The sequence below is a fragment of the Plecotus auritus genome, assembly GCF_963455305.1.
Source record: "Plecotus auritus genome assembly, chromosome: 9".
NCBI classification, from domain to species: domain Eukaryota; kingdom Metazoa; phylum Chordata; class Mammalia; order Chiroptera; family Vespertilionidae; genus Plecotus; species Plecotus auritus.
This window is the reverse complement of record NC_137783.1, coordinates 107,725,541-107,740,560: the sequence shown is the minus strand read 5'-3', so window position 1 is coordinate 107,740,560 and position 15,020 is coordinate 107,725,541. Positions and strand designations below refer to the sequence as shown.

The following is a 15,020-nucleotide window of genomic DNA, read 5'->3' as shown; positions in this document are numbered from 1 at the left end:
CTTCGTAGGTGAGGGCGTGGAGGCTCGGAAGCAGTGACATGCCCAGGGTTACAGGGTCACACAGGGGCTGAGTCGCCTCTTCTCTCTGTGCTGAATGGTTGGGGGAGTAATTATGGGCCCAGAGTTGGGGTCGAGTGGGGAAGGCAGACAGCTTGCCCGGGAGTCCTCTCTCTCTGGCCCGGTCAGTGAGAGGGGACCAGGCAGAGGGAATTTTCCACCTGGATCAGCTTTTATGAGGAACAGGGTGCCTGGGGGAGAGGAATGTTCCACTTGGGACTGGAAAGTCCAGGCGCGTTCTTCGATCTCACCGCCCGGCCCATTCATGCCTCGGGGAGAGCTGCGTGAGGGCCTGACCTGGATTGAATTGCTCCTGGCCCAGGAGCTGCCTTGAAATGCCAGGGAAACTGGAGTGGTGGGCAATGGCTGGCCCGGCCCTGCGCCCCCTGAGGGCCTTGTGCAGGCCACCACCCTGCTCTGGTCCTGGTCTCCCATGTGAAGCGAGGGGGTTGGGAGAGGAGACCTCTGGGGTCTCCCCGTGACCAGGACTTCTGCTTCTAATTCAGACCTGGTCCGCTGTGGCCACCAGCTGTCACCTGGCCCAGTAGAGAGTCCCTGCCATGGTCCCTGTAGGAGGCACCGAGGAAGGGACACTGCAGACAGGGAGCCTGGCCCTCAAGAGCGCCCAGCCTTGGGGCAAGTTGGGAGGTCGGGGACAGAGCTGCACTCAGACAGTGGCAACCCAGGTGACCACTGCCTTGCAGTGGGAGACCAGGCCACGTGGGAACCCAGAGGAGGACCTGGGGGTGGGGCACAGGTGGAGCATGTGAGGGTGGGCAGCCGTGTCATGGAGGCTTTGGAAATTGAGGAACATCTGAGCTGAGCCTCAAAGACTGATGGAAAGAAGGCAGAGGGGACAGCACGAGCCAGTCTCAGAGGTGTTTGGGGATGTGGACACCAGCCTCCCCTGGCCTGGAAGTACTGAGGTAACGCTGGCCCTTGAACGCCAGGCTGAGGAACACGAGTGGGGGGGAGTCAGAGAAGCGCCGAAAGCAGGCTGAAAGCCCCAGAGTGGTGGGATCAGACTGGTGCCTGAGGAAACACCAGGGGTGGGGGTGGGAGGGAAGGGCTGGAGGTGAGGTGGAGGACAGCAGGGGCAGGGACCAGGTGAGAGCTGGTGTTCCGGAACAGCGTAGGGGCTTGAGGCTGGCGAGGAGGGCGCTTTAGAGGATTGAATGGGTAGGAGTGGTGACCAGTTGGATTGGGGTGAGATAGGATGGCAGGGGGTGGGGGATGCCCAGATTCCTGCTAGCATCTAGCCGCAGGGGCTGGTTCTCCTGGAGGGGACCTGGAGGAGAATCGTGATATGGCCATCACACCTGCTCAGCAAGTCGGAGGCTTGAGCTGGAAGGTGGCGGAGGGTCCTCTTCACCCCCTCCCCAAAGTCAGGTTTCTGCCAGGTCCTGAGGCTCCCAGGGCTCTGGCATTTGGGAGGAGGGAGGGGGCCCCAGAAGTCTGTGGGGGCTTAACTCAGGCTGTGGCCACACCCCAGAGCACAGGTCAGACTCACTTCCCTGGAGGGCTGGGATTGTGAGGAGAAGGTGCTGCAGACTAGGGGGAGCGGGGGGAGGAGGGGAGGAAGGCTGGGGGGAACGGGGGTGGGGAGGGGGGAGGCTTCGAGCGCTGGGAGGAAACCTGGGCTTTGCAAGTTTGTTGGGAGTCAATGCTGTTGGCCAGATGCTCCACCGTCTGCCACCCGGTGGCAGCAGGGAATATTGCAGGGAAGAGGAGGGGGAGCTAGAGGGCAGCCTCTGTCCTAGTTTCTGCTTCAGCTCAGTAGTGAAAGCGCCCCCGCTCGCTCCATGTGCATCAGGCCTGTGAAATACACCCCCAATGGGTCCACTTCTCCCCGTCTCCCCGGCTGCCGCCCTCCTCCACCCTCAGAGCCTGTGCTTTTGCCGTTCCCTGGACCTGGGATTTCCTCTCGTGGGGACTCGCACATCTTACAGGGTCCCTTTCTTATCATTCAGCTCTGAGCTTAGCTGTCTCCTCCTCTGAGAGGCGGCCCCTGGCCACATTGTCTAAAGTCGCTCCCCTGGTGGCTCTCCATGCTCTGTTCTGTTGCTTTACCTCTGGAACTCTCTGAAAGTACCTTTTGTGCATTTGTTTACTGGAGTCTAGATTGGAAGCCAAGGCTTACTCCAAGTATTACACTTTTCATTCCATCCCGCAAAGTACTGGGGGACCCTCACCACCTTTATGACAAGCTTATGGGGCCACAGTCTCTGGCCTGCCTTCCTCTTAGGTCTGTCGAGAGAACCCCTAAGAGGAGGAGGAGAAGCCCCTGGGGGTTGGGGGTGAGCAGTCCCATCCTCATAAACTCGAACCTGTTAGTACCAATGGCGTTTGGCTGCGGAAGAGAACAGAACCCTTAGCAGGGTCGCACGGACTGGGGGTTCCCTTCCGTCCAGGGCCCTTCCCCCAGCTGAGCGCAGCCTGGGATTCAGGAGCGCACCCTGACATAAGCCTCTGTGCCTCTCGCAGGAACACTGGATCACCCCGCAGAAGGCCACGCACATCAAGCCCATGCACCCCACGTCGGTCCACGGCGTGGAGGACATGATCCGCCTGGGGGACCTCAATGAGGCTGGCATCCTGCGCAACCTGCTCATCCGCTACCGGGACCACCTCATCTATGTGAGTGCCGCCCGCCCGCTGCCCCGGCCCGGTGCTGCCCAGGGGCCCAGCCTCCTGAGACTGCCAGGCCTGCTGCTGGCCACGGGCCAGGGACCCCTCTGCCTGTGTGCCTGGGGCTGGCTCAGCCTCTCTATGGGGCCGTGTGGTCTGTGGTTGGGGAAGGAGGCTGTTTGCACCACAGTTCATGTGCCTCCGTAGGTCTTGAAACCACCGGGAAGCCAGGGCAGAGCTGGTGACAGGCTCAGTGCTTTGCCCAGAGACAGGGAGCTGCTGCCCCGCCCACCCAGGTTTGCTGTGGGGTCAGGCCTGTATTGGGTCCACAAGGTCAAGAGAGGAGGGGTTGGGAGTCCATATCCTCAGGCAGGGGATGGAGGAGGGAGCGTGCTCATTGACTTCCCTCCCCCAAACCGCCATATTACACCCAGTCATACACACACCCCACACTCCACCTGGAAACTCAAGACAAATGAAGACAGTCTCACCCAGACAGGACTGAGCTGATCCCAAGAGGAGGGGAGGCCCATGGGCGTTGAGGGTGGGCATTACCCATCAGAACAAGAAGGCCCCACGGAGATCATTTAATTAGAGTTTCTCACACTTTTTGACCCAGGAACCTTTTATGCTCTTAAAAATTATTGAAGAGACAGAGCCGGTTTGGCTGAGTAGATAGAGTGTCGGCCTGTGGACCAAAGGGTCCCAGGTTCAATTCTGGCCAAGGGCACATATCTTGGTTGCAGGCTCCTCCCCAGCCCAGGCACTGGTCAGGCCTCCTGCAGGAGGCAACTAATCAATGTGTTTCTCTCACATCAATGTTTCTCTCTGTCTTCCCCTCTTTCTTCCCCTCTCCCTAAAAAATCAATGGAAAAATATCCTTGGGTTAGGATTAACAAAGCAAAACAAAGCCAAAAAAAATTATTGAGGACCCCAAAGTGTGTTTATGTGAGTAATGTCTATTGATATTTACCGAATTAGAAATTAAAACTGGGAAACTTCAAACATTTTATTAATTCATTTAAAAATAACCATAAAAATCCATTATAAGATAACATATTTTTATGAAAAAGAACTATATTTGCAAAAAAAAGTAATGAGTGACATTGTTTTACAATATTTTCAAATATCCTTAATGTCTGGCTTTAATAGAAGACAACTGGATTCTCATATCTGCTCTGCATCCAGGCTGATGTTTTAGTTAAAGTACATGAAGGAAATCTGGCCTCACTGATATGTAGGTGGAAAAGAAAGACCTTGTGGACTTTCTAAAAGTGTCTGGGGACCGTCAGAGGTCTTTGGGCCACACTTACAACTGCGGATCGACTCCAATAGTCCCATTTTACAGACAGGAAAACTGACACTCCACGAGGTTTAGCCAGGCCCCTAGCTGTGTACTGGGGTCACTGCATGGCTCTGACCCAGCCCCTCCCTCAAGCAGCTCAGAGGTGAAGGTAACTGTGGGTGTGCAGCAACAGGGAGAGAGCGGAGGGAGCCCCCGAGGCCAGTGTCCAGGCCCTGGGCAGGCTGGTATGGAGGGCATGCTCAGGGGGCTGTGGGGTGACCAGTGCCTGGGAGAAGTGCAGAGAAGGTTCCGAGGGATTTGCAGGAGGGAGGTGTCACTCCCAGCTCGGGGAGAGTGGCGGGGCTCCCGGAGGGGGGTGAGGCTGGCTGGTCGAGATGGCATTCGGGGAAGGGCACTGCACGCCTAGAAGGCGGAGGCAGGACCATGCCCAGTGAGTGAGCGGCACGAGTCGCTCAGGTTGTCAGGACCATGAAGGGGAGCCAGGGGTTGTCCCTGAGGAATCACAGCAAGGAGCTCTCCGGGCAAGGGGCCGTCCCCTCAGAAGCCCTGGCACTGTGGGGGGCCCTCTGCCACCCTCCCCGCGCTGGTGCCTCTGGGGCTCCCGAGGAGAGGCTGTGGCTGGGCCCTTGGCGTCCACGCCTTGCGCAGGCACAGCAAGCGGCTATCACAGGGAGCCCTTTGCACTGACAGGCGTGGGGCTAGAATTCGAGTCAAGGCCAGACATTCCCCCTGAGGGCCCACTGGTGTCTGCACCCCAGTCGTTGGCAGTGCCCCCCTTGTTCCTCTCCCTGGATGGCAGGTGGACACTGTGGGGTCCAGGGCTCTCCGTGGCCACCCCCTCAGGCTGAGTGGAGGCTGGCACTGGGTCTGGATGCAGCAGGGAGGCGCCCACCTGCCTGAGGTCACTGCCAGAGCCATTTCCTGACCCACCCTCCTGCCAGGAGGCTGGGCCCCTCCCAGGGAGGAGCTGAGGGAGGTGGGAGGGGCTCCACTTTGGACCCTGCAGACCATGGCTGAGAATCACTCTGAGGCTCGGAGGTGGTCATTTTACACACAGTTTGGTGATTTTGCAGACAAACTGGTTGCTCACTTGGGAGGGAGTTGGCTAGTAGACTGAATCAAGAAAATAGGCGAAAACGGGATTTCTAAGGGCTGCGCTGGGTGGGAAACGTCAGAGAGCCCCAGATCAGTGAATCCTGTTTGTGATTGGCTGGCAGCTGGCGGAGAAAGCAGCTGGACATTGTGTCCTTCAGTAGACTGACTAGGGGTCAAAGAAAACAATCCCAGAGGTTACAGATTCTCCAGAAAATCCCGGGACCTGCACCATTTGCCTCATTGGAAGAGTCACTAGTAACCTTTCTGACCCCTTTCCTGGGTGAGGAGATGGGGGCAGGGAGGGGCTAGGGGACGGAGCCGCCTTCCTTCAGAGGTCTGGTCAGAAAACCAAGCCATGGCCCCTGGACGGCCCCAGCCTTCTTGCCACAGGCCCCAGATTCTGGGTGTCTGGGAAGTCGTGCTCAAGAACTGTACGGTTCAAGGGAGTTTCCTGGACTTGGTGGCTCCACGGCTCTGTGACTGGGTGGGTGATGGAGGAGGAGAGCAGGGCTCCGAAGAAGCAGCTGGGCCGTTGTCCCACTCAGAAACCGTACCTGTCCCTCACCATGGCAACCCCTGGTCACTTCATGGCTTGGGTTACCCTGGGCACAGTCCCGCACACCCAGGATTTCCTCAGATTACCGCACCGCTCACAGCCATGAGCGGGGGACACCCTGTCCCTGACTGTCTGCCCTGGGCTTGCCTGCTCCAGCTGGCCTGCCCCCAGGAGCCCGAGGGACAGATAGTCCCCAGGCCACAAGTCAGCCCAGGCCCCCCAGTAGGAGAGGGCCCTCCGAGGACACCTAGCAATCTCTCATTGGGTGACCCAGAGGCCGGGGCTGTCCCTGGGTTCTGCAGGGAACAGGTGGCAGGGCTGACAGGGACCCAGGACGTCCTGAAGTTGAACAGAGGTCTGGGAGGCCTGGACCCAGGTCTTGGCAAGCGGCCTTTGCGAAGTCTCTGCCACTCTGGTCACAGCCTTCCCTCTGGTGCAATGAGGAGACTCTTGGGTGGGCACTCTGTGACTCTGGGGAGCTATGTGTGCCCCAGGATGTGTTTTGGTATTCATGGTCTGCTAAGGTAGAGGCTGCAGGCTGGCAGGCCTGAGGGCTTCCTGGAGGAGGTGGAGCTTGAGGTAAAATGGATTCCTGCCACATCTCCTGGGGGGTATCTCTGGCCCCAGGGAGGCCCCCTGATCTTCCGCTGGGGACCTGGAGGCCCCTAGGGACCTTGTGTGCTGTGTTGGGGCTTGGAAATAGTCCTTATCTGTCCTCCAGCCCGGCTCATGGCCCCATAGGGCAGGTTTTATTACTGGAGACTTTGAGCAAGAGGTCTGCGCTGGGCAAGTGGGCATTCACTGTCTGCTGACTGTGGACTCTTGGAGAAAGAGGGCCAGAGGGCTTGGGAAGCAGTGCTGAGAGTCTTGGGGGATGGATGGGCACTGAGGCCCAGAGGGGAGCAGGCAGGCCTGGTCTCAAGCTAGCAGTGGCGAGCCTCTTGCTTCTTCTACCCCACCACCCCCCACTGCCAGCTCCACACTCCCGCCGGTGCATCCTGAGATTTGGGGAAGTCCAGGTGGGAAAGTGAGAGCTGGGGCTCTGGGCCCCCATCCCTTGCTCATCCCACTCCCTGCTTATCTGCTGTGTGATCTCGAAGTCCCTCTCCTTCTTGGAGGCTCAGTTCTCCCTTCTGAGAGGGAACGTGACCGCACTTCTCAGCGGCCTTCTGCGGAGGTGAGGGGAGATGATGTGGAAGCTGCGAAGTCCTGCGCCCAGCGGGGACCTTCCCGTCAGGTGGGGTGTCCTTGCCCTTCTGCGGGGGAGGGTCCTCTCACTGAAGGAAGAGGCCTTGTTTTTATTATTTATTTTGAAATGGGGATACGTGCTACAGATTAGAACGTTTTCCTTTGGCCACACAGAGAACCACTGCCATTAATTTCCAATCTATCCTCCAGCATACACAGGGGACTGGTGCCAGCACCACCAGTCAATACCCAAATCCATGGATGCTCAAATCCCTCATAGGAAAAGGTGTGGCATTTGCATATAACCCAGGCACCCCCTCCTGTATACTTTAAATCAGCGGTCGCCAACCTTTCGGACCTCACGGACCACTGGTTGGCGACCGCTGCTTTAAATAATCTCTAATATACCTAATACAATGTAAATAGTTGTTATTGTTTAGGGAATAATGACAAGGAAAAAAGTCTATACATGTTCAGCTCAGACCCAGCCATCATTGGCCAACTACATAGTATGTCAGCAACAACGTAACTTTTTCTGAATATTTTTGACTCATGGTTGGTTGAATCCATAGATGGGGAATCTGCGGATATACAGGGCTGACTGTATATGTGCATCCTATATGATAAAACCCTAACATGCAAATTGACTGAACAGCAAAACGACCAGCAGAATGACTGGTGGAACGACCGGTCGCTATGACGCGCACTGACTGCCAGGGGGCAGATGCTCAATGCAGGAGCTGCCCCCTGGTGGTCAGTGTGCTCCCACAGGGGGGCGCTGCGCAGCCAGAGGCCGGGCTCACAGCTGGTGAGCACAGTGGCAGTGGTGGGAGCCTCTCCCGCCTCCGCTGCAGGTGGGTGGTAAGGAGCAAGGGGATCCGGGACTGTGAAAGCCCTGGACTGCAGACTGCGAGAGGGATGTCTGACTGCCGGCTTAGGCGGACACCCCCGAGGGGTCCCGGACTGTGAGATGGTGCAGGCCAGGCTGAGGGATCTCCCCCACAGTGCATGAATTTTGTGCACCGGGCCTCTAGTATCCTATCTAATAAAAGGGTAGTATGCAAATTAACCATCACTCTGTCACAAATATGGCGGTGCCCATAGCCACAAGATGGCGGTGCCCAGTCCCCTCAGCCCCGCCAGAGTCCCCCAATCCTGGCGGAGGCGGCCACTGAGAGTGGGCAGCATGAGCGGCCTGGTGGAATGCTTGCTTTGTTGAAGCAAGCGTCCTGCCTCAACTGCGGAGAGCTTCTGGGCAATGGGTGCGGAGCGGCCAGGCTCCGCAGAGAGCAGAGAACCATGGGGAGTGGGCCTAAGCCATCAGGGCTCCTGGATTGGAGAGGGCTCCCCTGAGGGCTCCCAGATTAGAGAGGGTGCAGGTCGGGCTGAGGGACCTACACCCCCCCATGTACAAATTTCATGCACCGGGCCTCTAGTATATATATGTATATGTATATGTATATGTATATGTATATGTATATGTATATGTATATATATGATATAAAATAATGTGTATATACAATTAAAAATGTTTGTCTGTGATGGTAACATTGCCCCATACTGTTCCATGCTTTTCCACTGGCCACATGTCTGGGCCATCCTTCCCATCAGCGTTGGTAGGGCTGCCTCAGTGTTGCTGACAGGCCTGTCCTCTGAGCTCCCTTCCGTGCTTTTTCCTGGGCAGCAGGGACGTGCTCCACCCGTTAGTGCAGTCACTCTTTCAGTCAGTCAGGAGCATTTGCTGAGTGTGCTGCGTGCTGTGCGGGGTGTAGAGGAGAGCGAACCAGAACCGTAGAGGAGTCGGGTGGGCCCAGGGAAGTCCCGGTGTGAGCTGTGCTGGAGACACAGGCGGTGCCGGCTTCCTGCAGGCACCTCAGCTTGGACTGGAAGGATGAGCAGCAGTTCGCTGGGTGAAGGAGAGGGGATGGAGTGTGGGGCTTCCAACTGAGGTGTTTGATATGGAGGGCGCCTCTGGCTGTGGGATGGGGCTGGTGAGGGCCAGGCTCGGGGTCTTGTGGGCAGGGACAGGAGATGGACTTTGTCCCGAGGCTGTGGGAAGCTGCCTGAGGTTTTTCAGGAGGGGATGACATGCTCAGATTGTTTAAAAGCTGACCCTGCTCGCAATGGACAGCGTGGAACCGGGAGCCCAGTGGGGAGGTGCTTGGCCTGCAGGGGGGTGGCCATGCGGACAGAGAGAGGTGGGCTGTATGCAGGAGCGAGAGGTGTGGAGGGAGCTCCGGGCCTGCTCTGCCTGGTGAAGGGTGGTGGTGGCATGTTGGCAGAGCGGGGAGGCTGAGGAGGAGCCGCTTGGAAGGGAGAGGAGGTCTGGTCTGGACAGGCCGGTGGACATCAGTGGGGACACCCGGGAGGCCGGGGACTGAGGGCCTGGTGCTCAGGAGGGCCCAGTGGAGAGGCCATGGGAGCGCTGGTGGGAGGAGCGGGCGGGGCCCGGCCCCAGGAAGGTGCCCAGCAAGCCCGGGGCCTCTGCCATTGCCCCGCCCCACCTGGTCACGGACCCGGCTCTCAGACCACCTCTGTCCGGCTCCCCGTTGACTGAAATTAGGTCTGAAATACCGTCTCTGCCTGCGGCCTCTGCCACAGCCATCCCTCTCCCCACAGCTACAGGGTGGCCTTTCTCCCAAATGTCATGCCCTTTCATGCTTCCATGCCCGATTCTCACTGAGAGACCTGCTCCCCCCTCACCTCCTACCTTGAGGAATTCACGGGGGTCCTCCAGCTCCCAGAGCCCCAGGCTTCCCCTCCCCGGCCCCCAGGGTGGGGCTGTCAGCCTCCCCGCGTGCCCCAGAGAAGGGCTCTTGAATGACTGCATGGAGCCAGCCTCATGCCACAGGTGATCAGGGGCCAGGCGGGTGAGCATCGTGTTTTAAGGGGGCACAAGGAGAAAGGAAGGTGGCGCTTATGGGCAGCCGCTCTGCACCAGGTTATGCCCTTTGGTCTTTGCAGCAGCCTGGGAGGTAGATGTTAACCACACCTCTTTAAAGTCGGGTTGGGGTGGGAGGGGCAGGAGAAGGGCGAAGTAACCCTGGGTGCGTCACTGTGTCCTGGTGGCTTGGTGTCCCCTGAGTGGCAGGGCCAGGCCCACAGCAGAACATTTTGCACAGGTGGCCATGCTGTGCACTAAGTGGGGAGCCCACAGCGAGAGGCCCGGAAGACTCTCTGAGGGGCACCTGGCCCCTGAGCCTCCACTGCCCAGGATGTCTGGAGATGCCCTGTCCCCAAGCTCAGGAGCAGTGCTGCAGGGACCTGGCCCACCCAGCCCAACCACACCCCTAGCCCCTTCAGCTCCTGTGGCCTTGTTCCACTCCCTCTGTTCTAGAAAGGTCCATTTTAGAATTCCACTCTAAAAGTGCGGGCTGCAGGGCTGGGGGGCAAAGGTGGGAGCCAGCATTTGAGGAGTCCCTACAGTGTGCTATGAATGTTCTTTCATTTCCATAAACAGTTGATCTGTGCCCATTTTACAGATGAAGATAAAGAAATCAAGGCTCAGAGACCCTTTCTCCCTCTCTCCTCACTTCTTTCCTCCTTTCATCAAATGTCCCTGACACTTCCTCTGAGCCAGGCCCAGTGCTGGTCTGAAGACCCTCCCCCAGATCATAGGGAGGCAGGATTCTGACACCAGAGCCATGTGGCTCCAAAGCCAGTGCTGTCCCTTCCGGAGGGATGGAGCAGACAGAACCTGAGAGCCTTCTGGAGTCAGAGCCTCCCACATGGGCCGCGGTGAGCTCCTTGGTCTTCGTTATCCACAGACATACACGGGCTCCATCCTGGTGGCTGTGAACCCCTACCAGCTGCTCTCCATCTACTCGCCAGAGCACATCCGCCAGTACACCAACAAGAAGATTGGGGAGATGCCCCCGCACATCTTTGCCATTGCCGACAATTGCTACTTCAACATGAAACGAAACAGCCGTGACCAGTGCTGCATCATCAGGTGGGCGGCCCAGCACCAGTGTGGAGGTCCAGGCTTAACCCCTAGAGCACTAGCTATGTGCTCCTGCTAATGTCTCATAGTATAGAGAATCACCTCCCCTTTCCCAGGTCTTAGATCTCTATTAATGCAACCAAAGTTCATGTTAGCTTTTGAGGCCAACCTTATTTACTGCTGGCTCCTATTAAGTTATGGTCAGTTGAAAGCTCAGGATCCTGTTTTTTCTTGGGCAGAGGGTAAAAGGACAAAGCACGGTCCAGCGTCTAATGCGTGCCATGCTATATGGCAAGTTGGGAGGGAGGGGTGTGCATGTCTGAACGAAGGGGAAGGAAAGTAACCTCTGGTGCGGCAGAGCAATGAACTCCTCTAGCCTTCCCAGCCCTGGAAGGTCTATATTGTCAGCCCGTTACACAGACGGGAGAGGGCTCGTGGGGGAAGCAGCTTGGGCTGCAGCGCTATGAGGAGGGGGACAACACAGACTGTGACAGGCGTGCCTCTCTCTGGGTGTCCTCTGTAGCGGGGAGTCTGGGGCAGGGAAGACGGAGAGCACGAAGCTGATCCTGCAGTTCCTGGCGGCCATCAGTGGGCAGCACTCGTGGATCGAGCAGCAGGTGCTGGAGGCCACCCCCATCCTGGAAGGTAGGGCCAGGGGCCTCAGGGAAGGGCTGGGTGGCTGGGTGGGGGCTGACCTTGCCCGTGACCCTCTATCCACCCTGAAGCATTCGGGAATGCCAAGACCATTCGCAACGACAACTCAAGCCGCTTCGGGAAGTACATTGACATCCACTTCAACAAGCGGGGTGCCATCGAGGGCGCCAAGATCGAGCAGTACCTGCTGGAGAAGTCGCGCGTCTGTCGCCAGGTGGGCCCAGGCCCGGGGCCAGAGCCGTCCCTCACAGAACCCTAGCCACAGTGCTGCGTGGGCTTTACACACCGAATAGCCTCAGTTGTCCCCAGGCTGCTGCCTGCGTGCGTGCCCGGAATCCACCATGGATCCACCATGGGAGCTTCTTCATAGAAGCCACTTGTTCAGACAGCCAGCCACGTGGCCAGGCTTCCTGATTGATTCCTGGCAGCCTCCTCCGTGCTCCTGCCCCCAACACCTGTGCCCCGTTTTCAGGCGCCTGACGAGAGGAACTACCACGTGTTCTACTGCATGCTGGAGGGCATGAGCGAGGACCAGAAGCGGAAGCTGGGCCTGGGCCAGGCCACCGACTACAACTACTTGGCTATGGTGAGGCCCGGGTGGGGCATCCGGGGAGGGGGACAGCCATCCCAGTGAGGTCGGGGTCAGCCCACCCAGCTCTAGGCCGGGTGGGTGGGAATTTCCACGTGGGCTTTTTCCCATCCTCTCGCCTGCCCCAGCCCCAGCCCACCCTGGACTTGTGTGTGCCCTAGGCCTGTTCCCCACTTGGGTACACACCCGCTTGCACACATCTAGACAAATTCTCCCCACAGACACACTTAAATGTGTGTAGACGTGCCAGACCCAGGGACACACACACACACACACACACACACCCATGTGTGCATGCACACGAACCCGCCTGTACACATATACTGAATTAGTGTAGTTTTAAAGACTTGAAGGCTGGGGCCTCTGCCAGGTGCCCAGGAGTGCAGGATGCAGGGCGCTGTGCTTCATACCTGAGGACTCGCTGATTACAGGGCTCTGGTGCCAGCCTCTTGCTGCCGGCAGGCCACCAAGGAGAAGTGGACCAGGCCATTGCCACCACACAGCAGGCTGGCTTGGGGGGCACCAGCTTCCTTAGTCCCGGGGAGACCCTATGGCTGGTTGCCTGGAGATGGGCTGAGCCATGTGAGCACAAGTGTGAGCAATGGCACCTGAGGGATGTGGGACAACGAAGGTGCATGTATGTGTGTTGTAGGTGTAACACATGCATACACACACACACACACACACACACACACACACACGGGTCTTACAGGCACACACCATGGAGCAGGCCCTGCCAATGCTCCTTCCACCCCAGGCTGCACCAGGTGAGGGGTTCAAGTCCCTGAGGGTGGGTGTCCATGGGTGGAGGGGAGCATGGCAGGGCCTTGGTGCTGTGCCTGCCAGGCAGGGTGACGGGCCAGGCCTGGCGTCGGTGACCCAGCCCCTCTTACTCATGGGAAAGGGGCATCCAGGGTTCCAGACGAAGGAGACGTGTTCCTGAGCCGCCCACGTGGGAGCTTTCTAGCCTTCCTGAGAGTCACGGTGCCCGTTAGGTGAGGTCGGTGCCCGGAGCCAGGCTGCTAGGCTGGGCAGTGAGGGCCCCCTGATGCCCCCCTTCACCCACTCTCCCCCTCCTGCCCACCAGGGTAACTGCATAACCTGCGAGGGCCGCGAGGACAGCCAGGAGTATGCCAACATCCGCTCCGCCATGAAGGTGCTCATGTTCACTGACACAGAGAACTGGGAGATCTCGAAGCTCCTGGCCTCCATCCTGCACCTCGGCAACCTGCAGTACGAGGGTGAGGGGCCTCAGAGGTACCCCAGTCCCCCAACCCTGTGCTGGATCCTAGAGCAGCATGACACCTAGCCGTCCAGGGGGTGCTGGTGGCTCCGATTGTGTCTCAGCATGTACCTTCTTTGGGAGAATTCACCTGTGGGCAATTCGAACAGGTCCCCTAGCCTCAGGTGTGGCTTAACTGTGCTGAAATTTCCCTATAGAGATGTACGGATAAAGTGTAATGGGGGATGACTATTGGCCCTTTACATACACACACACACACACACACACACACACACACACACACACACACACATATATATTTCAGAGAGGAAGGGAGAGAGAGAGAGAGAGAGAGAAACATCAATGACGAGAGAGAATCATTGATCAGCTGCCTCCTGCACACACCCTACTGGAGATTGAGCTCGAAACCCAGGCATGTGCCCTTGACCGGAATCGAACCTGGGACCCTTCAGTCTGCAGGCCAACGTTCTATCCACTGAGCCAAACCAGCTAAGGCATTATTGGCCCTTTAAAACCACTTCCAAATTTGGTTTCTTCTTTAAGGTCAGGTGTCTTAGAGAGGGAGTAAATTTTTGAATTAATTCATACTAAGGTATGAGTGATTAAATAGCCATCTTCAGAAAAGGGGAAAGCTAGAAAAGAGATATGTTCACTCATCTAACACTCCCTGGTCACCTACTATGTGCCAGGCTGGGAGATGGTCCTCTAAGGTAGGCACCGAGTTCCATTTTGCTCATGCCCTTGGTACCCAACATGGTCCCTCGACTGAGTAAGAGCTCGCGCTTAAGTCGAAACGGACCCTCTTGGAAAGTGTTTGGTGAATGAATGAAGAATCCCAGCTCTGAGACGCTCACAGTCTAGTGAATCTTAAAAGACTAAGAGAATGCATAAATACGTGGAAAAACAAATCGATGTTCCTCTCTCTCTCTCAAAATCAATTCTTTAAAAAAAGACTAAGAGATGAAGAAAGAGTACCCCGGCAGAAGGAGGAGTTCATGCAAAGGCTCTGAGGCCTGAGGAAGCATCTGGGGAAGGACCGAGTATCAGGCACTGACTAAGCCAAGCATGTTCACAGAACCTGTCTCAGAGGAGCCACAGATGTTCTGGGAGTCTAGAGTGAAGGCTGGGGGGCCGGGGGAGGCATGACTGCCAGTGTCTGATACCCGGGTGCCAGGCGTAGAGCCAGGTGTTGGATACACACGGTTTCTAAGCTCATGGTGCCCATAGTTCATGATGAGAACGTTCATCCAACGTACATTGACCAGAGAAGCTTTAAATCAGAGTATGGTGTCCTCCGTGGACAGGGCGGCCGCCTGAGCACAGGCATGGCATTCGGCCCCCTTAGACTGTCCCCTTGCCCCCGTGCCCACCCTCCCCTGCCTGATGCTGTGCCCTCTTGCTGCTGACAGCCAGGACATTTGAAAACCTGGATGCGTGCGAGGTACTCTTCTCCCCGTCCCTGGCCACAGCTGCATCCTTGCTTGAGGTCAGTGCCTGGTCTTCTGTCCCCTAGGCTGTTTCTGTTTCTCTCAGAGGGACAGTTTTGACTTCAGGTCAAGGACCTGGGACCGCTGCTTGGGAAAGTTCTAGAAATTCAACACGGAGAACCCACGGTGCACAGGGTCTGTGCTGGGCACGGGTCCCTCGGAGGAGTAGAGCCCAGAACCTGTCTTAGCCCAGCCAGTCCTGGGAGCAGCAGGGACTTAGGGGACCAGGGTTGGGGGCCCCGAGTGAATCAGCTTGCCATTTAGCAAACGCTGG

At 57.5% G+C, this 15,020-nt stretch overlaps 1 protein-coding gene across 1 annotated transcript in view; it reads left to right on the top strand.

Annotated features, from left to right (window-relative positions):
• Positions 1-15,020, top strand: part of MYO7A (myosin VIIA) — an 84,435-nt gene that overhangs the window by 20,191 nt on the left and 49,224 nt on the right. The window contains exons 4-10 of the mRNA XM_080643048.1: positions 2,542-2,694; positions 10,598-10,782; positions 11,297-11,418; positions 11,499-11,641; positions 11,900-12,013; positions 13,104-13,257; positions 14,669-14,745. Coding sequence (XP_080499174.1) covers positions 2,542-2,694; positions 10,598-10,782; positions 11,297-11,418; positions 11,499-11,641; positions 11,900-12,013; positions 13,104-13,257; positions 14,669-14,745 — 948 coding nt within the window. The remainder of the gene's footprint in view (positions 1-2,541; positions 2,695-10,597; positions 10,783-11,296; positions 11,419-11,498; positions 11,642-11,899; positions 12,014-13,103; positions 13,258-14,668; positions 14,746-15,020) is intronic.